Source organism: Gracilinanus agilis, chromosome 3 (genome assembly GCF_016433145.1).
Source record: "Gracilinanus agilis isolate LMUSP501 chromosome 3, AgileGrace, whole genome shotgun sequence".
Taxonomy (NCBI): domain Eukaryota; kingdom Metazoa; phylum Chordata; class Mammalia; order Didelphimorphia; family Didelphidae; genus Gracilinanus; species Gracilinanus agilis.
Genome location: NC_058132.1, coordinates 311218913 through 311243855, shown reverse-complemented (window position 1 = coordinate 311243855; position 24943 = coordinate 311218913). Strand labels below are relative to the sequence as shown.

Sequence of the window (24943 nt, the reverse complement as noted above, 5' to 3'; positions counted from 1 at the left end):
TTGGAAATGAGTTTCAGCCAGTTATACTTTTTCCTTGAATCCCACTGTCTCTTATACCCCTTGCTTTCTTCTGCCCCTCACAAAAAATTTACCTCAGTAGACACTAAGGGAGATGAAAATTCTTTAGATTTAAAGCATTTGATTTCCTTTTAAAATTCTGTGTTTGATAATTAAGAACTTTAAGTTAACACACTTAGAGATTGTGAAATGTTTGGAATTGAATCCGTGTCCCTGGTTTCCGCTTATTTCAAGGGCTTAGAAAAAAGACCATTATTCTGATTTGTGAGTGGGCTTGCGGTTGAAGTGTAGCTTGTGAAAACTGCATTAGCCAGGTTTATTGTTATAATCTGCATTCTCCAAGCTCTTCCCTCAAGATTGATTCTTCATTTGAACCAGAATGTTGAAAATATTTCTTTATGTTGTGATTGTCACGTGCATAATAATTATGTGATTATAATTATTATTTTTTAATATCCTATATTTTTTCATGGCAGAGGGAAAAGAGATTTAGTTCCTTTCCCCATTTTCCCTTTTCCCAAAAACAAAAGCTATAACTATGCAAAAATCGTATTATAATTGTTATTTGTTGTTCTTGTTGCAATATAACCTTGACTATTTGACAAGAAATCTTGCAAGCAAGCAGATAATCATAAAAGGTTCCTTTTAACCCTTTTAACCCTTGTAACAGATTGGTTTCTTGTTGCCAATTCTATTATCTATCAGTAGCCCTTGTAGATTTTTTTAATGGCCTACTTTAAACATAGAAGAAAACTAATAAATATTAGGAATATAATTTCTTGAATTATGACAATGTTTTTAAGTTTGTCCTCTAAGTTTTATCTCCCAAGCCACTTTTTTCCCTAGTTGAATTTTTAAAAAATTAATATTCAATTTTAGGATTATCAAGAAAGGATTCTTTGTAGGCAGTATATTAAAGTATATAGGATTTTCCATTTTTTTTTTCACATTAGTAAAACAATTTCAGTATCAAGCATCAACAAATTCTCCTGACCAGCTTCTAAATTTGGGTCCAGTCTTGCTGCCCTTCAGTTCCTGAATGATGTCATTAATTTCATAGGTTAGTACATGAAGAACTGAAGCCCAGTTTTAGCCTTTAGTTCGCTCCCAGGAAGAATTTATGGTCTTTTAAGTTAACTAAGTAGTACATGGCATAGAAAATGTAATGTCAAAGAATTCAAAGCTAATATCTCTGTTTCAAATATTACTTTAAATGAAAGTGAAATAAAAAACTTTAGCCTTTAAACTAACATTCAATTAGCTACATTGCTATGTTTTCACTGCTAATGCTCAAGCTTGCTTCTATCCTTATTCTTGAAGTGTACAATTTTTCTGCATGAAATTATTCTAACAAAATTTCTAGGTATCCTAAATGGGACTTGCATGGGTTTTCTTAGGACTGTTTGCTGTGCTAATATAGCATTGTACTATGGGTGTATCTAAAAATATCATGTTAAGGAAGCTTTCCTTTGTAATTATGGCTAAATTAAAATATGTTCATTTTCTGTTGAGAGTCATATTTCAGTATAATCAAAAGAATTGTTTGTCTGCTATATCACAACAGAAGGCTTCTTCTCTCCTTCCCCACCCACCCCAGTGTTTTAGTTTGAAAAAGCTGCTTTAGTATTTTTGGATTGTTAGGGAAGACAGTATTGAACTTTCTTTTGTTGTGCTGTTTTATTTATAAGAGGGACTGACTGCATGGTACCTTAACTTTTGTTTCTTCTTTCTGTGAAACAAATGTAATGTTTTGTCCTAGACCCAGGATTTGAACATCACAATGACTTTGCAGTATTTTATTCTTTTAATCTAATGGAACATCTCCATATTGGGTAGTTTCTCTAAAACTTCGATGCCACACATGAAATCATTCTCCAAAAAACATATCATAATGTTCAAGTGAGCAGTGTTTTTTCAGGTCTGAATCTCTAATTTCATGTTAAGAAACCTCAATATTTGTTATGAGTCATGACTTTCCTCCTCCCAACTTTATTTGTCTGAGAAGTTGTAGAAATTGTAAGGAACCCCAAGTATTTGTTCAAATTTTATTGTGGTTTATTTTCCAAGTTCCTGCATTGGGGCTGATTGCTCAGGTTCACTGTTTGGATGTTCCAAATTGCCTGCCTCTGAATTCTAGTTGTCAAAGCTGTATTATGCATTGCTGCAATAAATCTTTGCTGTTTAGATGAAATTTGAATTTAGGCACTACTGCCATTGTTTCTTCTACAACCTACATTTGCCACTACTTTGCTGTCTTTTCAAGGAAACCTGCAATTTTTTTAACCCAAATTAATGAGGGAAAAAATGGCTATTTTCTGAAACATAGGCATATATATTTGTGTGTGTGTGTATTCTGACTGTGTTTATTTGCCCAGTGTTTAAGGATGATTCTATAGAGTTGTTCTTAGGGCATATTGAGAAGTTAAAAAGGGTGATGCCTCTACTACATCCAAGCAGAAATGTGTTAAAAAGAATTCATTTTTTCCAACCTGCATTCAGTCTCTACCTCATATTTTCTTGTTAAAAGGCTGGTTGTAACTGATAGGGAACTTAAAAAAGGGAGAGAGTTTTTGAGGTTTGTTTGTTTTGCTTTTTTGTATTTACCAGTTCCCCTTCAAGGTGCTTGAGAGGAGAGGAAAGTCAGGGTGCTAAAATAATCACCATATCTTATATAGTCAAGACTAAAGGCAGATTCTTAAGTGGTTGCTTGTATTTTCTCTGTTGTTTTAAGTTGTTAGTTGTTTTGTCTTCTTTTTAAATCATAGGATTCCCATTATAGGTAATTACATCATACTGGCATAGAAGTGTTTCCTCTTTTTAAAGACTTGTTAAGATTGGCTTTTAAGAAGAAATTGCTATTATAATCCAATTAATAACTACTCTAATGTTCTTTTTCTAGGCAGCACAAATTGTGCTGATTTCTCTCTTTGAACTGAATACTCCAGAGTTTACCATGTTACTTGGTGCCTTGCCAAAAACATTCCAGGATGGTGCCACCAAACTCCTACACAACCACCTGAAAAATAGCAGTAACACAAGTGTGGTGAGTGCTTTCCACAATCATTGTGACTTCACCCAGTTTCCCTAGGTTTTTTAGACATTAATAATTAACTATCCAAATATTATAGGTATACTATTGTTCTTTTTATTTGTGGAACACCGAGAGATAGAGAAGCATAACTCCCAGAGGAGACCGAATCATTCATTGATTCTCTCTCTTTCTCTCTCTCTCTCTCTCTCTCTCTCTCTCTCTCTCTCTCTCTCTCTCTCTCTCCCCAACTCCCCCCCCCCGCACGCGCGCGCGCGCACAAACACACACACACACACACTGAGGTAGTTACCTTTCAGCAAAGGTAACCGAGAACTAATGTGACATTATCCAAGAGCAGAAATATGGATCAGTGGAAGATACCCACCATTGAAGTAGCTTTTGAAATACTAAAAATTGGAATGGCATAATGGAAAGAATACCAGACTTGGGATAGGATATCTGATTTTGAATTTTACCTCACATACTTGTTAAGTTGAGAGGGTCACGACTTTTCAGAGCTTCAATTTCCTTTTTCATGAAATAATGAATAATAATACATTCTTTACCTCAGGGTTGTTCTGAGAAAAGCAATTTGTAAGTTTTAAATAATTAAGTCACTTTGCCACCTATGTAAACATGTATTTCTTAGGAAAAGGTGAATGAGTATGATTTTTCTGGTCATGACCCCCGTCACAGCTTCCACCTATTTGGATCAGAGCAATGGTCATAGTTGTGACTAACCTAGAGATAAAATATGAAATCATAGCCAGATGGGGAAAGAAACAATTCCTGATCATCTAGAATCGAGTAATGATTATGAAGACTCTTTCCCTTCATGATGAGAACCGATTCCTTTCAGGGTGAGAAATAGTTTCTCATCCTCTAAGAAATGTTGATTTTGATCCACCTGTGGCATCAGACAAGAAATCCTTCCATTGTGAGTAAGAGTAGTGTAGCTAATGAGTCTGCTGAGGAGTGAGTCATCTATTTGTCATCTTAATACTAATAGAGTCTGCTCTCTTTCTGGAGCATGTTCCTGGAATGTTATAATAAATTACCTCCAGTATGACCCTAGAATGCTTGGAAACATAACATCCTGAACAAATGAATAAAGACGTAGGAGCCCAAGCAATATTTTCATCATCCCCTCCAACTTGCTTGAAGAATTATTTCCTACCAGCTATATCAAACAGATATTTCAGAAGAGAGAGGCTGATTTGGGAAACAGACATCTGGTTAAGAAAATGGTACTTGGGGGAAGAGAATTTGGATTTCTGTACCACATTTTAAAATAAAAGAATAATGTACTTCATACATAATGATGGTTTGCTAAAGATATATTTGGCAGCAGTCAGGCTTTAAAATGAAAAAAGAGAAGAGAAGCAAGTCAGTTAGCCTAACGCAGGGACTGGGAAACCTTTTTAGTGACATGGATTTCTTCAGCACTCTGAATTTGGTAAGATTTCAGAGAGTAAATTATGTTAAAATAAATTCATGGATCCTGGAACTCTACCCATAGACTCTCAGGACTTTATGGATTCCAAAAATTCTTGCAATAGATGTTAGCACTTAAAACATAGGAAAAAGAACAACAATAGAGAGGCCCAAAAAATTTCATGGAAGAAAAATCTATGAAAGGGAACAGCAATAAACAAATTTGTTATGCAAAAGCTCTTCAGTTTCATGTACTTTAAATTTTGTTTCATCTATTACCTCTATTCCTTGTTTAATTAAAAATTCCCTTCCCAACAATAATTCTGGAAATTACTTCAGCTTGGGTTTTTTTTTAAATGATTAGAGCTTCTCTGAACTTAGCTAGCATAAAAAACCATAAGAATCCTGGTTTCAAATGCACAAAATATGGGTATAGCAAAAAAGAACGTAGAAATGTTGGAAGTTCTCAATAAATATAAGACTGTTCACTCTTATTTGAAATAATTTTAGAAAACCCAGTGATGACAGGAAGAAAAGAAAGAACAATCCAAGGCATAAACATCAGCAAACAAAATACAAAACTCTAGGGAATCATCAAGGAAATTGAGATAATTTGTCTTAGAATGTGGCAAGATACAGAATAAGGCCCAAAACTTATTTCTATATAATGCTAACAAAAAACAGGAGAAAATAATAGTAAAGGAATTCCCATTCAAAGTAAATACAAAGTATTGAACTGGAAAACAAAGGGATGTCCATCTTTGAGGTATGGTTCTAAATTTGTGGAATGGTTAGAATGCAATACTTTATGTGCCATAAAAAAATGATGAAAGAAATAAAAATACAGCTATGAACTATGAAAGAAGCAAAACTGTTATTGATACAAGAACAACAACATTTTATAGATGTATAATTTATTAAGAGGATTGTTGATGATTTTTGCTACTCACCTCACAGAGAGGATAGATTCGGGATGAAGAATGAAATATACATTTTTGAACATGGACAACATGAGGATTTATTTTGTTTTATTGTATATTTGTTGTAAAAGCTTAGCTTTTTATTTCAAATTGGTGGGGTTGGGAGAGAGAAAAAATGAATGCATGTTAATTGAAAAATTACAAGGCACACAATGTGTAAGATATTCTAGAGTTCATCTACCATAGCTTGTAAAAATACAGTTTCAAAGCACTATTGAAATAATTATTAGAAAGATATTCATTGCTCATAATTGTTGTTTGCCAACATAACAAATATGACAATGCTTCATAAATTACTTTATTGTTTTAGTGCTATGCTTCTTAAACTACAAAGGAGTTAGTTTTATAGAGTTAGACAAAATAAATATAAAGTTCCTTTGAAAATCTTGAATCTCAGAGAAAATAAAGGGGAGAAGTAGAAATGAAGGGGAAATTGCACTTCCAGACTTCAAACCACATGATGTTGTTACTAATCATTTAAATGATTTGATAGTTATATTTTTTAAAGGTAGGCCCATCAGATGAACTTGGTGAAAAGGAATCAGGAACAAGTGGACTCAGTCCAATATATGATTAACTCAAAAGTATTAACTATTTGGGAAAATACACACTATTTTATAAAACATGCTCAGTAGGCTTCATTACACACCAGAAATTTTCGAGCCATACTTTTTTGTGTTAGCAAATAACTGGAAACAAAAGTACTAGTTGTTCATTGATTGGATTATGGTTAAACACACTAAGGTGCATGGTTATAATGTAATATTAGTGTTATATAATATAAAAAAGAATGAATATGATGACAGAAAAGCATTAAAAGAAGTATATGAACTGATGAAAAGTGAGATAAAGAAGAGTCAGGAAAATAGTATATACAATTCAACTAGGATTTAGTAAATGCTAATGCTGTATTAGGTACTGTAATAAGCAATGGAAATGGAAAGGGCTACCACTGGAAAAGTATGATGTGAAATTATATAAAAAACAAACTTGGCCCCAAAGAAGAGATGCAGAAAGACACTTCTCTACTCTCATTTGCAGGGGGAGAGAAAAGGAGAATATCCCATAGGTGTGGAGTAATGCATAAGACAAAAGATTTTTTTTAATCATGTATTGGTTTATTTTGTTGATTTTTTTTTTAAATCAGTGTTATAAGAGAAAGCTTTCTGAGAGAGGAAGAGGTGAAAAAATCTTATAAAAAGCAAAAGGTATGAAAAAAATCTGTTTTTAAAAAACTAGAAAGAAGTTTTTCTAGAATAATTAGGTTTATATACTACCATCTTATACTATATATTATAATAAGTTCCATATAGATATAAAATCTAAATATAAAAGATTAAGTCATTGAAAAAAAATGGTTTAAACTGCTGGGAAAATTTGATCATAGTAGTAATAAGTTAGGTTTAGACCAACACCTCCTACTAAAGTAATTTTCAAATGGATATATGACCTAGGATACCAAAAAAAAAAAATCACATCATAAAAATATTAGGGAAATAAGGAAGAAATCACCTCTCAGATTATTTACTAAGGTATTTTATTTTACTTTTTTTATTATTTCACATATTCTGTTCCACATATCATTATTTCACAATGAAATAAGGGATAGAGAAACTCACGAGATAAAATTCATAATTTCGATTGCATAAAATTAAATATTTCTAACAAGCTTCTCTCTAATAAAAATCTCATTTCCAAGATATAGAAAAATGGTATAAGGATATGAATTTCAGATAATTATCAAAAGAGGAAACCCAACCTAATTGTTTTTAACCATGTGAAAAAATGTTCCACATCACTAATAGTGAAATATAGAATAAAAGTAATTCTGAGACTCAACCACATATACATCAATTGGCAAAAATGACAAAATAGAAAGTAACAAATGTTAGGGGAGATGTAGAAAAAGAGGTATATTGCTACATTGTAAATAATGCTAGATAAACATAGCTAAAACATTCTGTAAAGCAATTTGGCATTATTAAACATTGTATTCATAGCCTTTATTCAGCCCAACCCTAAATAAATCAAAAAAGAGGAAATGGTTCTATGTATACAAAAACTATTTCTAGCAACTCTTTTTTGATGTTTAAAATGTGGTGTATGAATTAATGGAACACTATTTTGCTATAAGAAATGAGTAGGGAACAGCTAGTTAGCACTGTAAATAGAGCAACGGGTCTGCAACTGAGAGACCTAGTCTAGCCTCAGACACTTCCTAGGTGCTTAATCCTAAGGAAGTAAATTAACCTATTTTTGCCTACCCCTTAAATGCTTTTCTGCTTTAGAATCAGTTCTTAGTATCAATTCTAAAACAGAAGGTAAAGCTCTTAAAAAAAAAACAAAAAAAACAGCTGAGTAGAAGAGGCAAAGCCTAGGAGATAGAGAAGGGATAGGCCCCTGATTTCTTACAAATTGCTCTTCAAATAACTTTGATATGATGCCTCAAAATGAATTCTGGCATAGCAGAACCCACAAAAGGACAGGATGAAACAATTTTTCTATCCGAGACAAATTAGAGGGTCAGCAGGAAAGACCTCTTGCACTGGAGTGGGACTGGAGCACAGAACCGGCATGTCTGGGCAGGCCTCACCTCAGCAAGCCAGAAGGTCAGCTTGATCAGTGAAATGGACTCCCCAAGTTCTTAGCCCATGATTTTAAGTGTTAGACAGCTGGTCAGAAGGAAATTAACATGTTCCTTTGCTGGCTCTGGGTGCAAAATTAGGTTACATTACCCATACACAGATCCAAGACACAGTCCCAGGTCTTGGTCCCAAAGCAAGAAGAACTACTACACCAGCACTTGAAACTATAGCAGACCTTGGTCCCAGATCCAGGACAGAAGAGTGCCTATGATCATTTTTCAGTCCAGAGCACAGGCCGGGATTTGTATTAAACATATCTCTCTGTAGATCATAACACATTGCAAGAATTTAAAACTTATGAATCCCTGGAATTTGCCTTGATAGCAGTGGCACAGAGACCCTGACACTGACACAGGAATAGAGCCCAACTTTAACAGTTGGGTTTTTTTTTAAGTTTAAAAGTCAAGAAAAAACCTGGAAGAAGAAAAAAAACAAATAAAGAAAACAAAAAAACTCAACATAGAAAGATATATTGGTGACAGGGAAGACCAAAACACAAATTCTAAAGAACAAAGTCAGTATTGCTTACTCCAAAGCCTCAAAGGAAAATATAAATTGGTTTTAAGCCCAAAAAGAATTTCTGGAGAGGCTAAAAAAGGGGCTTTAAATCAGATAAGAGAAGTAGGAGAAAAATCGGGGAAAGAAATAAGTATTACAGGAAAATTGTGGGGAAAAAAAGTTGACAGCTTGGTAAAGGAAACAAAAAAATAAGAAAATTAATACCTTAAAAAATAAAAAGCCAGTTACTAAAGAGGGTCAAAACTCCACCAAAGAAAAGAACTCATTAAAAGGCAGATGGCCAAATGGAAAAAGAATTACAAAGGCTCACTGAAGAAAATAATTTCCTAAAAATTAGAATTGAGCAGATAGAAACTGATGACTCATGAGACATCAAGAAACAATAAAACATAGTAAAAAATAATGAAGAAATAGAAGAAAATGTAAAATATGCCATTTAGAAAAGCAATTGACCTGGCAAATAAATAGATATAGGAAAAAACAATACAGCAGAAATGAGGTATAGACCAGTATCTCACCCCCTATACCAAGATAAGGTCAAAATTGGTATATGATTTAGACATAAAGGGTGATACCATAAGTAAATTGGGGAAACAAAGAATAATTTATCTGTCAAATATATGGAGAAGGTAAGAATTTGTGACCAAAAGAGATAGAGAGCATTATGAAATGTAAAATGAACAATTTTGACTATATTAAATTTAAAAGCTTTTATACAAATAAAACCAGTGTAACAAGATTAGAAGAAAAACAACAAACCAAGGAAAATGTTTATAAGAAATTTCTCTGATAAAGGTCTCATTTCTCAAATATAGAGAACTAAGTCAAATTTATAAGAATAGAAGTCATTCACCAATTGACAAATGGTCAGAGGATATGAATAAGCAGTTTTCAGATTAAATTAAAGCTATCGATAATTTTATGAAAAAATGTTCTAAATCCTTCCTTATTAGAGAAATGCAAATTAAAAAACTCCTGTCAGATTGGTCAGTAGGACAGTAAAAGAAAGTGATAAATGTTGGAGAGGATGTGGCAAAATTAGGACATTACATTGATGCATTGTTGGTGGACTTGTGAATTAATCCAATCATTCTGGAGGGCAATTTGGAACAATGCCTAAAGAGCTCTAAAACAATGCATATATTTTACTCCAGTAATGCCACTATTAAGTCTGTATCCCAAAAGGAGAAAGGACCTTCCATGTACAAAAATATTTATAGCAGCCCTTTCTATGGTGGCAAATAATTGGAAATTGAAAGACTATACATCAGTCAGGGAATGGATAAAGAACTTGTAGTATATGATGGTGATGGAATACTATTGTGCTATAAGAAATTAGGATGATTTCAGAAAAAAGCTGGAAAGACCTACATGAACTAATGCAGAGTGAAATAAGCAGAACCATGAGAATATTGTAAATGGCAACAACAGTATTGTGGAATGATCGACTATGATAGGCTTAGCTACTACCAGCAACACTATAATTATATAATTTTATAATTATATAATAAATACTACCAGCAAGTGGTCCAGGACAATTTTGAGGGACTTAAGACAAAGAATACTATTCACCTCCAGAGAAAGAAATGTTGGAGTTGGAATGTAGATCAAAGCATATGATTTTTCACTTTAGTTTATTTGGGTTTTTATTTTGGGATTTTGGTTTTATATGAATATTCTTTTACAACAATGACCAATGTGTAAGCATGTTTTTCATGATAATGCATGTATAACCTAGATCAAATTGCTTGTCAACTCTGGGAAGGGGGAGGGAAAGGAAGAAGGGAGACAGTTTGGATCATATGACTTGAGAAACCTTAGGCAGAAATTTGTTATTACACAAAAATTAAAGGAAGGAAGGAAGGAAGGAAGGAAGGAAGGAAGGAAGGAAGGAAGGAAGGAAGGGAGGGAGGAAGGAAGGGGAGAGGGACAGGGAGAGGGACAGGGAGAGGGACAGGGAGAGGGAGAGGAAAATCAATTCAGGAGAGATAATTTAAGAATTATTGAACTGCCTGAAAGCCGCCCTAGGCAGAAATGCAGAAGAAAGACATGATTTCTCAGTTGTTTATATGGGTATATGATTTGGTGTTCTGGTTTTAAAAGATTATTCTATTACTGGAAATAGGTTTTGAGTGATGTATACCATTGGAATTACTTGTCAGCTCTGAGAGGGAGGAGGGAAGGGGGAGAATCATGTAACCATGGGAAATATTTTTAAAAATAACATATTAAAAAATAAAATATTAGAGAGAACTCTGCCAAATTTGAAAAGAAAAGAAATTATCAAGGCAAACTGCCCTGATAATCTAGATCCAGAGGGTAAAAAAGAAATGGAAAGAATCCATTGATCACCTGACAGAGATCCTAAAATAAAAACTCACAGGAATATTTTATTCAAATTCTAGAACTCCCAGATCAAAGAGAAAATACTGCAAGAAATCAAGAAGTGACAATTCCAATATCATAGAGCCACAGCCAGGATCATTCAAGATTTTTGTAGCCATTTCTACCATAAAGATTTGAAGGCCTGGAATATGATATTCTTTAGGGGAGAGAAGCTAGGATTACAACCAAGAATCATTTTCCCACAAAAGGGAGTATGATTCTTAAGTGGGGAAAAAAAATGGACATTCAATTAAATTCAAAACTTTTCAAGGATTCCTTATTAAAAGACCAGAGCTGAATAGAAAATTTGATTCTCAAATATAAGACTCAAAAGAAGCATAAAAACATAAACAGGAAAGAACAATCATAAGAGATTCAATAAAGTTAAACTTTTTGCCTCTTTACAAAGGAAGGGACAATTAGAAGGAGTACACATAGATATACAAGGGAATAAGTTGAATATGATGGGATATCATCCCATCCTAAAACAGAGTGTGAAAAAGAGGAGTACACTGGGAAAAGGGGAATGGAGAGGTAGAAGGAGCTAAATTATTTCCCATAAAAGGTGTAAAACTGCTTTTAGTGTGGAGAGTGAATGATACAAGTTTGGGTGGGGGATAATCTTTCTCTTGTTAGAATTCAGCCAGGCATAGAAATCTATCTTCCTGACAAGAAAATAAGTAAAGGGAAGTGGGAAGTTAGAATGGATAAACAGGAAAAATAAGATGGAAGGCAATACACAGTAATCATATGTGAAAAAGATTTATAATAAATTTCTCTTCCAAAAGCTTCATTTCTCTGATAGAAAAAGAAACTCATCAAATGCACAAGAATATGTTATTCTCCAATTGACAAATAGGCAGAGAATATAAACAGGCAGTTTTCAGATGAAGTAATCAAAGTTATCTGTAATCCTTGGAAAAAATGTGGGAAAATTGAGACACTAATGCACTGTTGGGAGTTGTGAACTCATTCAAGCATTCTGGAGAGCAGTTTGAAAATTTACTCAAAGGGCTATAAAACTGTACATACCCTTTGACCCAGCAATACCATTATTAAATCAGAATTCCACAGAGAGAAAAAACAAACAAACAAACAGAAAACTGTGTGTGGGGGGAAGACTTATAGGTACAAAAATATTTATAACAGCTCTTTATATGTTGTCAAAGAATTAGAAAGGGATGGAATGGCTTTTAATTGGGGAATGGCTTAGTAAGTCATGATACATGATTGTAATGGAATAGTATTCTATCAGAAATCGGCCATCCGAATGACTTCAGAAAAACTTGCAAAGATATACTAATGTACAAAAAGTGAAGTTCGTAGAACCAGAACAACACTGTACACAGTAAAAGTAATATTGTACATTGAACAACTCTCAACCATCCAAGACAGTCATAAAAAACTCATGATGAAAGGTGCCATATGCCTCCACAGAAGGAACTGATGGAGTGTGAATTCAGACCAAAACATATTATATTTCATTTTCTTTCTTCATTTTTTTCACAAAAAATATGGAAAAATGTTTAATGTGATTGCACATGCAAGATCTATATCAGATTGCTTACCATCTTAGTGAGTAGAGAGAAAAGGAAGAGAATATGAGACTCAAAAATTTTTTAAAAGAAAGTTTTTTATATGTAATAGGAAAATAAAATATTTTTTTAAAAATAATTAAAACAAACTAACTTGAAGGTAGGTAGGAAACTGGATGGCACAATTAGAATTTAGAAATATTACAACTAGCTAAAATAATGGGCTAGATCTAGCAAAATCCAGTTTAATTATTGCAAAGTCCTAGGGTTAATAAAATCATTTCCATGAGTACAAAATTGAGGAAGTATTCTTAGGCAACAGTTCATCTTTTTTTTTTTAAGCCCTTACTTTCCCAGAATTAATACCAAATGTTGGTTCCAAGGCAAAAGACAGTAAGGGCTAAGCAATTAGGGCGAAGTGACTGCTTTAGGGTCTAGCTGTCTATAGTTTAAGGCCAAATTTGAAGCCAGGACCTCCTGTTTCTAGTCCTGGCTCTCTCCTAAGCCACCCAGCTGCCCTAACAAATATTTTTTAAAAATCATTTAGTGATCCCCAGACTTAGCATGAATTAGCAATATTACATGGTCATGTGTTTTAAACTATATTATGATTAATTATGCCACAGATTAAGGTGTGATGGCTCATTTTACTCTTCCTTCACCAGACTATTTCTAGATCATTGTGTTCTGATCTGGAAATAATCTTTTAGGAAAGATATTGACAAACTGAAGCACAGGGTGAGAAGAGGACAAAATGTCAGGCCATATAAAAATTAGTTGGAGAAACTGGAAATATTTAAATTAGAAAAGGGAATTAGTAGTTTTTCCTCACAAGAGGTTTTCAAGGATTAAACATGGCTTGTTAGGGATGTTTTAGAGCAGAAGCTTTTAAACTTTTTGGTATCGTGTATTCCTGTTTTGAAATGCTTTTTTAAAAAAACCCATAGGACTACAGAGGAAATTTGTACAGTTGAATTAGTTATCAAAATATTAAAGAATTCAAAAACTGTAGTTATAGAGGAAATTTTTATCCAAAATTTAGATTGGATTAAATGGCTTCTAGTTACTTCCAACCTTGAGAATCTTTGAGATCTCAAAAAGAAGTTAATTGCCCAATGACTGACACAAATGAGTACTGTCAGAATTTAGAAGAGAGAGAGACCACGCTAGGTTGTTGTTGTTCAGTTGTGTCTTCATGACCCCATTTGGCATTTTCTTGGCAAATATATTAAAGTGGTTTGCCATTTCCTTCTCCAGCTCACTTTACAATTGAGGAAGCTGAGACTAAAAAGGTCAAATCACTTGTCCTGAATCACACAGCTAGTAAGTGCCTGAGACCCAATTTGAGCCCCAGTCTTCCTGATTGCAGGTCAGGCATTTTATCCACTGGCCACCTACCTGCCTCTTCAGACTATTGAAATAGTCTACGCATGAAGTGGTAAGGACTTAAGTTAGAGTAATTATATTAGGAATCGAAAGGAAGAGATATTTAATAGGAGAAATTTTGAAGAGCATTAAAAGGGGCTTAAAAATCGAATATAAATGAAGTTTTATGACTAGGCAAATGGCAGTATCATTAAGAGAAATAGGAAAAAAAGAGAAAGAAATGGAGAAATCAGAAGAATGAGCTTATTAATTTTTTCTTTAAATAACCCTTACCTTCTGCCTTGGAACCAATACAAAGTATAGCAATAAGGGCAACAGGGGCCAAATGATTTGCCCAGGGTCACACAGCTAGGATGTCTCTGAGGCCAGGTTTGGATCCAGGACCTCCCATCTCTAGACCTGACTGTGAGTCCACTGAGCTGCCCAGCTGCCCCCAGAATGAGCCTATTTTAAAAGGAAAATGATGAGTTGAAAGTTTGAGGTGATGGAGTCATTCACTTGGAAATATCAAGGAGGCAATTAAATATATTTCTTTGAAAAAGGAAAAAGTATCAGCATAAGATTCCTGTTTCCCAGGTCCTCTTTTTTTTCTCTACTTTTATTATTAGAGCAGTTTTTTTTTTCTTAGCTACATTTAGAACAAAGGGGAGCCATGTTAAACACTGATGTGTAATTATAATGTCTCGAGTAAATTGTACAGTACACAGATCTTTAATACATTTAATTCAGATGTTTCTCTTAATGAATGCTACCGTGGTCCAAATGTTAATTTGATTCTCTAACATATTTATCCTTAATAGTCAGCAAGTATCTGAAAGTAATAAGACCACTTGTAGGAAAAATTTACATAAATCATATGCATTATTAAATTATCCTGAGTCTTCCTCCGAGATAAAACCCCTCAGATTAGTATTACTCATGGTTTTGAAGAAGGGCAGAAAAACTTAAGTTTGTAATGTGGTGCTCATGATTGTTGTCTGATCTTGCTTTTTTCTTTTCACTTCAGGGCTCTCCAAGCAATACCATTGGCCGAACTCCTTCAAGACACACCAGTAGCAGGACTAGCCCCTTGACTTCACCTACCAACTGTTCCCATGGTGGTCTGTCACCAAGGTAATAATATTTTAACTAAAATGCTCCAATAACCTCTCAGCTTGCTACTCAGTACTGGAGTATGTTAGAGTAGAAAGGAAACTGAACTAGGAATCAGACATCTTGCATTTTTGACCTGGTAACCCACTTCTCACTGTGTAAAGTTAAGCAAATCACTTCTCTGGTTTCACTTTTATCTGTAAAATTAAAGGGATTGTACTCTAAGCATTAAGATCTCTTCCAGTTTAGAACTTCCAGGGAAATATATAAATGAAGCTAAGAACCTTGGACTTGTTCCACTTCAGTTTTATGCATGGATTTAGTCATACTCCTACATACTCTTTAAAGTCTGCTTTTCCCAAACTAGGCCAAGCACAAGTCATTTATTTTCTGATCAGATTGCTAGTTGAAATGTATAAGGGAAATGGGAATTCAAGTCTGTTCTTGAAGCAAGATGCTACTTAGCAGATCTGTAATTTGAAACCTGTGATAATTGGAATTGCTTTTGCTTTCTTTTCATTTAGAAATTTAATTCTTTTTACTGTTTTTCAGTGATCTTTTACTTAAAATCCCATACTTGCTTTAAGTAATATGTTAACTTTGTGAATTCAAAATCCTTGGATAATAAGAACATGGTATGCTCATATATTATTGTCTTCATCAAGAAGAGAAGAAAGGTACCCTAGTGTAGCAGATGAACCTTCAACTTAAAGATAGGAAGGTCTGGGCTTATATGCTGCTGTAGATACTTCATGAGTAGAGTGACCTTGGCACAGCATTTCATCTCTAGGTTTCCATTTCCTTGGCTACAAAATAAGGGGATGGGACTTGATTACCTCCAAAGTCTCTTACGACTTTAAATTTATGATCCGGTAAACCACTCTATAGGTCCTATATACATGTTTTCTGGGTTCCCTTCTAAAATAAATTTGAGAAGTAAAATTGAAGAAAGAGTTTTCTGTGGAAGAGCTAATAGAAGACAAAAAAATCAGCCTAGAAACAAATTATGATTTATTCACATATACTGATTGTTGTGCCAATAAAATCTTTTATGAAGCATCTGAAATAGAAATTTGGTAGGACCACCTATGTTCCACATTGGTTCAAGGCAGAAGAGTGGTAAGGGCAACGGGGACCAAATGAATTGCCCAGGGTCACATAACTAGGACACATCTGAGGCCAGGCCTGGCTGTCAGTCATTTCTTTCAAATTTGGGCAAAAGCCCAAGAAAAGAGAATATTATAAGTCTTCTACAAATACTACCAAGAATAAATCTTACTTGTGGATTTTCTCACAAAGAAATACCATTAACAGCATTCTAGTTAGACAGTGATAGATTAGAACCACCTTTTTACAACATCCATTTTAATGAGAAATTTGTTTTTTTATGGGACCTTTACAACAGTCAAATTGGAGGGAAACTGATTTTGGTTAAATGTGAGAAATATCTTTCTAACAACTAGAATTCTAACATACTATAATACAAGCTAGGGAGCTTCCCATCATTAAAGGTATTTAGACAAAGTCTGGGCAACTATCAGGCATATCATAAAAAGGCTTTTTCTCTTGTGGGTGAAAGATTGTAGCCTCTAAGTACTAAGACTCCTTTTCTACACCAAAGATTCTGTGATTCCTAAAAAAAGAGATGTGAGAGATACAACTTGTAACATTGATCGCTTTATCTCCCATGAATTTCATGATGCCAGCATAATAGAGATCTTTATTTAACATGTCATCTTTTATACATTTTTAGCTTTTATTCTAATAAGAAATAATTATTGCATGTTACTTTCTTAGTTGTTCTTTTAGAATCAAAGTTAAAACTATTACATTGGCCTAAATTTTTATAATAGTTGAGAAATTCTACCTTGTCTTTTCAGAAAGAGATTTTAGAAGCCACTCAAAGAGCATCCATTCCCCTATCATTAAACTAGCTGGAAACATGAAAGAAAGTGCCTGCAAGCAGTGTCAACTTTTCACTCTAACCTTTTTCTGAAAACCTTATTGGATAAACCTAAGATAGAGAGAGATGTAGCATTTCCTCCTACTTATTATATAGCCTGCAGTTATTTCTTTGCCACTAGATGGTGCTCTTGCATTGTAAGAGAAATTACTGCCCAAGTATATAGGAAATATTGCCAGAAGTAAAATGAGCAAGATACCCATGACGCTTAGTGAATCCTAGGTGGTGAAAAGTGGCATTTGCTAATAGATTGAGCCCACCCAGGAACATTTGAAGCCTGTGCCTGTGATCCCTCAGAAATTTTCCTCAAATTTTTCAATGTTTGAACAAATTCTAGAACAATGAATAATTTTTTAGTAGGTTTTCCTGCCTGAGTAAGAATATCCTGCTCTGAAACATGGAGAAAAAAAGCACTCTTTAGTGAAATAGCATAGAAACAAAGAACATCTTCAAATTCCAAGTGATAGATTTTTTTAGGTATCATTCTTAGGAGAAAAGAGTAACATAAGTAAATTCAGTCCTTTAGTTCCCCTAAATTTATTGCCCAGAACTCAGGCATGCAATCAGTTGCATTGCTTTTTCTAAAGGAGACTATTCCTTGATAGTTGACATAAGACAAATACTTATATAATAGCTACAGATGGAAATGAGAGGTAGTAAATAACCTCCTTTGCGTCTTAAACTTTGCAGGAGTAGGAGGCTGGAAATTTTCCTGTATTGTGGACTTACCCCTTGTACCTATCATTATTTTTTTTTAAGTTACTTAATTTCCTCCAGGCTTTACCTTTCACAACCTCCCCATTCTAGACAATAGGAGACTCCAGCCTTGAAACAAGTGAAGTAAAAACTGAAGTAGAAATTAGATGGGCATCCTGAATCCACTAGAGACCTATTGATGGATGAGATTCTCCCTTAGTTCTCAAAAAAACCCAGACTGAGAAATAACCTAATGATACATTGGAGTTTTTCTATAGATTGAACACCACACAGATTTTGATATAAGATATAACACTACACAGATTTTGATATAAGATATAACACTACACAGATTTTGATACAAGATAATGTTGGATTCTATATAAAGAAAGTTGAATTATTCAAAATACTAAAACAAACTCCTCATAGTTTGTATGTGTGTGGGGTCTTCCTCACAGTTTCATGATCTAAGATCTGAGAGAGATGCCTATTTACTTATCAACATATCCCGGTGTAATATAAAAGAAATATAATACATGTATCTTTTCCCCAATTGAACTGTTTTAATTCTAGAGTATTTGGAATAAAGCTTCCTTTATTATTGTTTGTCAAGTGTTCTGCTTCTTATAAAAATGAACTGGAGGGGGGGGCAGCTGGGTAGCTCAGTGGATTGAGAGCCAGGCCTAGAGACGGGAGGTCCTGGGTTCAAATCTGACCTCAGATACTTCCCAGCTGTGTGATCCTGGGCAAGTCACTTGACCTCCATTGCCTACCCTTACCACTCTTCTGCCTTGGAGCCAGTACACAGTATTGACTTGAAGATGGAAGGTAAGGGTTTAAAAAAAATGAACTGGGAACTTGTTTTACTTTTATAATTATATCAATTTAGTCCTTTTCAAAAAGTTAACATTGTTCCATATAATTTTGGTGGTACTACTAGACATTGTGAACTTTACCTCCATACATGATTTTCAGTCTAAGTTGGCAGCAAATTCCTCTTTTTTTTAAAGTTTCTTCCCCCAAGATCTGTTATCTTAAAACAACTTTATCACTCATTCCTTTGAATTTATTGTATACAAGTATTCTGTTAATTTTGGACTCTGTACTCGGAGATCCTTGGAGGTTTCTTGCTTTGACTAGTTCTCTAAGCCTGGATAGCATTTTAATAGAAACTTTGTGCAAGTTGTTAAAGGGCCATGAATGGCATGTAGCATGACGTTACCAAGATATTACCAGAGTCTCCTAGGAATTGTGACCCTTGTATATTCTTTTCCTTGTCCAGACTTCGACTTGCTATATGACTTTAAGAAAAAAGACTCTTAGTTTCTTATGCCTTGTTATTCCACCTTAGAAAACAGGAATCATAGGCCCCATTCTCTACAATCATAGTTAATAGCTGTGTACCATCAAACACAGAAGGAACAGAAGGATGCACAACATCCTAGAAACAAAGGTGATTCTCATAGCATAATTTGTGTATAGGCGCATCCTTCTTGATATGAGCATATCATTGACCTCTCATGTCCCCTTACCCACTTATCAGAGCACACTTAAAAACCATGTGATATAGTAGTGGTTAAGGCACTGGACTTGGAGGCAGAGGAACCTAGGTCAAATCTCACTTGAAATACAACTTGAGGACCCTGAGCCAAGTCGGTTAACTTTGCTGTGTCTCAGTTTCCTCATCTGCAAAACAAGGGTGTTTGGCTTTGATGCTCTCTAGGGTCTCTTCTTTTTCTGTATCTATGATCCTGGGATTTCTCATGAATCACCAGAAATGATAAGCCAGGATTATTCCTGGATTCAGCTCTCATTAAATTTATCTTACAGATGAACATTTGTCTGCATTCTTAGAGACTCTGTATACTCCATTAATTCCATTTCCAGTTTTGAGTTGTTAAAATGAGGTTCTGTGGTTCTCTAATTCCTTTGTAGTTAGTTTCACAGGACCATAGTATTATTCATGCCATTTCACAAAAGATTCTAAGCTGAAATCCTGTAAAATAGGCATGATTTGACCCCAGACTCTTATTGTCTCAAAGGTTAGCTGTTTGTGTTTGGATGCTACTGATATAAACTTTAGTTTTGTAAGATTTACAGAAAACCTATTATGTTTTTAACAAGTGTAAATTAAATACTCTTCACACTTTTTTTTTTGTTTCTTCCTTAAAGTAATTGATGAGTTGTTTATAAACCTTGATGTTTATTTGAAATTTTCTCAAGTATCTATGTGCATAAGTGGTATCTCATAATTTGCAAAAACAAACACAAAAGATATACCCTTAGGTGGGATGAGAAAGAATGTATTTCAGGATAGACTGAAAAGGGGAATTTGTGTTTTATCTCTTTATGGTATTTAAACATAAGATGCTCCTTGAAGTAGCCTGTATAATTTTGTTTTTATTAATTTTTATGTAACTTTATCCAGGAAGCAGGAAACTTGAAACCACTCAGATTATAGTTTCTTTTCCCCCTCCCCTTCCTATCCCTGTTCTGTTTCTCTGTTTTTCTCTCTGATTTTCCTCTTCTGATCACTGCAGTCGATTCTGGGGTTGGAGTGCCGATGGGTTGTCGAAACACCCACCTCCCCTTTCTCAGCCTAACTCCATCCCCACAGCTCCTTCCCACAAGACTTTCAGGCGTTCTTACTCTCCCAGGTAACAAGCTACCTGTTAAACTTGTCTGCGGTGTCACAATATTATTACATTTCTAAAATCAGCTTATTTCTTACTTAAAAGAGTTGATCAAATGCTTCAGAGGGCCCCTGCCTCCATACCCAATTCCTAGAGTGATAAAGATGGATGGAGGTGTATCAGTGCTGTATCAGTGGAATGTCTTGCCATTTTGTTAGGTGGAAACCTTACAGCCATTTTTATGCATTTGCACACATTACTTAAAATAACCTAATGAAGTACTAGCCCAGAAAATACTCACATTTGCTGGTTGACAGAAGATTTAGAGGAAGAGGGACAATGTGACATACATCTTTAGTTCTTTCCTTCTATATATAGGGATTTACCTCCCTCCCTCCCTCCCCCCAATGAATATGGTATTCTCCTTTAGAAATTAAATATAGGTGTCATTACTTCTGTTTAATCTATACAGAAGCACACTAATAATAATGATTATGTAGACTAGCATATCTTCTCTATCTGAGTAGAGTGATAGATTCTACAAATGTAAGCAGAATACAAGAGTGGTTCATAGTTTATTGAATTGTACCAGAAATGTCTTACCTACTTGGTATAAAAAACTGCCAGTAATTGTCAGTAGGCTCATGTACTTGATTCAGAGTTCATACTGTGTACACTATTTAGAATTTCCCTTTGTTGTGAGTAAAGAAATGTGGGTCAAAAATGTACTGTGGTGCACAGGAAGAAAACACATGAAGCATCACAAGATTCTTTTATTTTGACAGAATCTGATAGATACATGCAGAATTGAGAATCCATTTACAGGCATCTCTTAATCACACCCTGAGAGAGGAGAGTAGTAACTTAATTGATTCAAAATGCCAGGTAATCAACCCAACCATTATTTAACCAGTGTTTCATTTTGGAAGGTACCTTAGGCAGACTTGCCATCCACAAATGGACAAACCATATGTTAATTGAGCATCAGCTTTGCATATGTGTGCATGTGCCTGTGAACAAACACAGACCGACATGTACTTTAATAGCACTGGTGTTTTGGCATACTCAATGTAGTTTGTAATTTAAATTTTTTTCTTAGTTTTGATTTTTTTATTTCTGATTTTCTTATTAGTAGATTGTGTGACCTTAGGGAAATCATTTTCTCCCTAGTCAGTCCTTAGTTTCCTCATCTATAAAAGGAGGAGCAAGCATTAGTGTAGATGGCTTTCCACTACTAAAACTTATGATCCTATGACTATTTTTGAGTTAAAAATAAGGACAAATGACTAAACTAGGAACGAGTTGTTCTGTTCATAGAATTTGTCTCTATGTTTTGCCTCTGAATTTTAAAATTTGATTTCCTACTTGCTAATGCTGTTTTTATAGAATAATCTGTTATATTTATTAGAATAGCCTAAGTAAGGGCATTTCAATTGTAATTTCATACCCTAGAAAGATTCATCATTAATGACCTCTTGCCTGTGTCTAGATTGGCATTTTATCTTGGTCATTTTCTTTATCCATGAAGCAGAGGAAACTGGGAGTTTGTTCTGACCTTGGACACCTGGAGGTCATCCTTGCTTCTGCCCCCAGCTCTCCACACCCACAACGTAGTGAAGATGAAGCACTATGCCTCTGTGTATGCATAGTCTTGATGCACAGTTCACTAGTTGAGCATTCATTCAATGAGCCTTATTCAGTATTAAATGTAACATTTGTATATATTTATTTGTAAGGCTGAACTTTTATTTTAAAGTCTTCACAAATGCACAGCTTGTCTCTGGTCTGGCCACTTGTAGGTAATAATTCTTTCAGTATCCATATCATGAAGTTGTTGGGAAGAAAGCACTTTGTAAATTGTAAATTTTTTTAAAAATGTTAATATGAAGCTAATGTTCTGAATTAAATGAAATGGCTACAAATCATTATTCACCATGACAAATATTAACCTGTTGGTTGATACAAATTCTCAGGATTAGCCTGAAATTTCATAGTCCAGAAGACATAGGGGGTGGTGAAGTAGAACTCCTCCAGGCAACTACATGTTCTAGCTTGAAGTCAGAAAGACATGAGTTCAAATTCTGTCCCATACATTTATTACCCATATAACTCTGGGCAAGTCACTTCATCTGTCATGGTACTTCAGCTTCCTCATCCACAAAATGAAAGGATTGGGTTCTTTAGCTTCCAAGATCCCTTCCAGCTCATTGTTGGTGATCTTCACTTGTCCTTCCTGTCCCTTATTTAATATTTAGAATTACAAAGGCCCACTGGGTAACACCAACCATATGGGCTTCCCTTTGTAATATCATGGACTCTTTAATTTAAAAAGTTCAGCAAACGAAGAGTCAAGCCAAAAAATATAAAAATAGCAATCAAAGCACATTGCCTTCTGACAGTGAGAAAATAAGAAAACCTTTAAGAATTTGACTTGTACCAAAACGGAAAAAAGCAACCTTTGTATCACTGGTACTGGGAATCTTAAAACTACTGCAGGCAAAGGTTTTTGTTTATACATTATGCCATAGAATTTCCTTTATTGTGTGCAGAATGCTCTAAATTAAAATTTTTAATTGTTTGATTAATTGAAAATAAGAACAAGAAGCCTCCAACAGCAGAATTATTATATAAGGTGTTTCTCTTTTAGAAATGCAAATGCCAAGAATTATTTTTTAAAAGTTTAAATGAATTGTCCAAAGACATGTATTTTTTGAAGCCACATATGACAAATAATATTGTGACATCCCTATAAAGCTGAATATCTCTACAACCTCCTCTTGTTCATCCTGTCACTGTTTTATGCATGGGCCACTTTATTATTTTGGTTGTTGTGATTAGCAGTCTTTTAAGGCATTTTTTCCCCATCTTGTGTATATTTTTGTTTATCATCCAGTCTTTATACATAAACACAAATGTACTGGCCAGATGTATAAATGCTTTTCTTCACACATAAGTAATTGCACTATTTTTAGAAAGAAAAAGAAAACCTCTATGCTTTTCTCTCATATATCTTCTGAAGACCTCCATTTTTAAAATTGCTATATATAGCAAGGTATCTTTGTGTACTTGGAAGGGGCTGAAATCTTGAATTATTATTCAAGTTCCATGTTCTATCTCCTGTCAGTGCATGCATCAGATTTCAGCTGCAAACTTGTTCAAGTACATGTGTTTCTTTTTGTTTGATGTCTAAGCCAACCTTCTGACTGAGTGTCTAAGTTGGCAGATGTTTTTGTGAGCTCTCCTGACAGTCTCTGCTATATGTTTTCTTCTCAGTGGAAGAAAAAGGATTAGTTGCTGTTCTGACTACAAGGCATTTAGACTTTTCACCAACTCTACTGCCACCATTTTTTCCATTTTACGTAAATCATTCTGCTTTCTGCTACTTCTTAATGTGTACACCTCTCTTTGAATAAGAACTAAATTCTCACAGAACCTTATCTGCAAGCCTGAGCACTTGGAGCCTTGGTCATGCTTAGCCTTATTTTATCTTGATGCTCTTTACAAACTCCAAAAATTAAGGTTTTTTGTTTTTTTTTAAACAACACAAAATGTAGATCATCATTACCCTTTCAGTTACTTAAAGCTGACTGTCTTCCTTAAGGATTTTGATTTTTCCTAAAGCATTGCAATACAGATGCATTCTTTCTTCACTTGCTCACTTTCTTACCATACATTTCAGATGACTTCTTCAAAATTCAGGTATAGCTTTTCTCTGATCTTATCTTTAATAACATCAATAACTTAACTGGCACACAAAGAGATATATTGTAGGCATACACTTACGTCTCCCATGTATTTCAGATGATCTTTTTGCAATTTATAGTGCTTAAGAGACTGGCATCTGCTCCTTTTTCAATATTTTCCTAAAATTTGTGAAATTTAAAGTTAATCGTATTCCCAATGTCTTTTAAAGTACACTTGATAGCTTGGTTTTTTCCCCAGGTTGATTAATCTAGCCATTATATTTTATATTCTCTATTAGGGAAGAGATTCTTCCTTTGAAACTGTCTTAGAATCATTTTTCTTCTTTTCGTAAATTGTTAGGCCATGTAGCAACATACTTTGAGAAGCTCAAAAGCCCTTCCTTCCTTTTCTCTGACTTTAATAGTTTGCTTCACAAAAGAAAAAATGTCTGAAAAGAAAGCACTTAGTATGTAAGAAATTATTTGTGTTATGAAGGTTTTCTGTCTTTTTAAAACTTTAATTTGCCCTACTTTGATCCCACTTGCTTGTGTTTTTTCTTTTTGTTTTGGGGAAGCTTTTTTCCCCCACTAATCTGGACTAGGAGATTTCAGTTTTCTTTTCCTTCTAGTTCTCTTTTATAGTATCTTTCCCTGAAGGCTTTACCCATTTTGCATCTTCATCTCTTTTAAGACTACAAACTAAAATTTAGATTAGCCCAAAGATTCTTTGTTAAGGTCAGGTAGGTTGCATGAAAATTGTTTCCCATTCGTTAGGACACATTCAACTCTGAGTCATTCGATTTTTAAGTCTATGATTTTCTGTTACTAGTAAAGATGACCTTTCATTTTTACTAACCCAATCTTGTGAAGTTGTTTTCTGTATTATTCCTATGTAATTTATGAGGAAACTAGTTTTATTTTGAGATGACCATTCTTCTTGGTT

General features: G+C 34.3%; 1 protein-coding gene across 8 annotated transcripts in view; it reads left to right on the top strand.

The window, feature by feature from the left end:
- CLASP1 (cytoplasmic linker associated protein 1) overlaps positions 1 to 24943 on the top strand; it is a 306535-nt gene that overhangs the window by 257175 nt on the left and 24417 nt on the right. For 6 of the 8 annotated variants that reach the window (XM_044669939.1, XM_044669936.1, XM_044669941.1 and 3 more), the window contains 2 exons: positions 2918 to 3061; positions 14940 to 15046. In XM_044669939.1, coding sequence (XP_044525874.1) covers positions 2918 to 3061; positions 14940 to 15046 — 251 coding nt within the window. Of the gene's footprint in view, positions 1 to 2917; positions 3062 to 14939; positions 15047 to 20224; positions 20342 to 24943 lie in introns of all 8 variants that reach the window. The other 2 variants (XM_044669935.1, XM_044669934.1) reach the window with 1 other exon arrangement.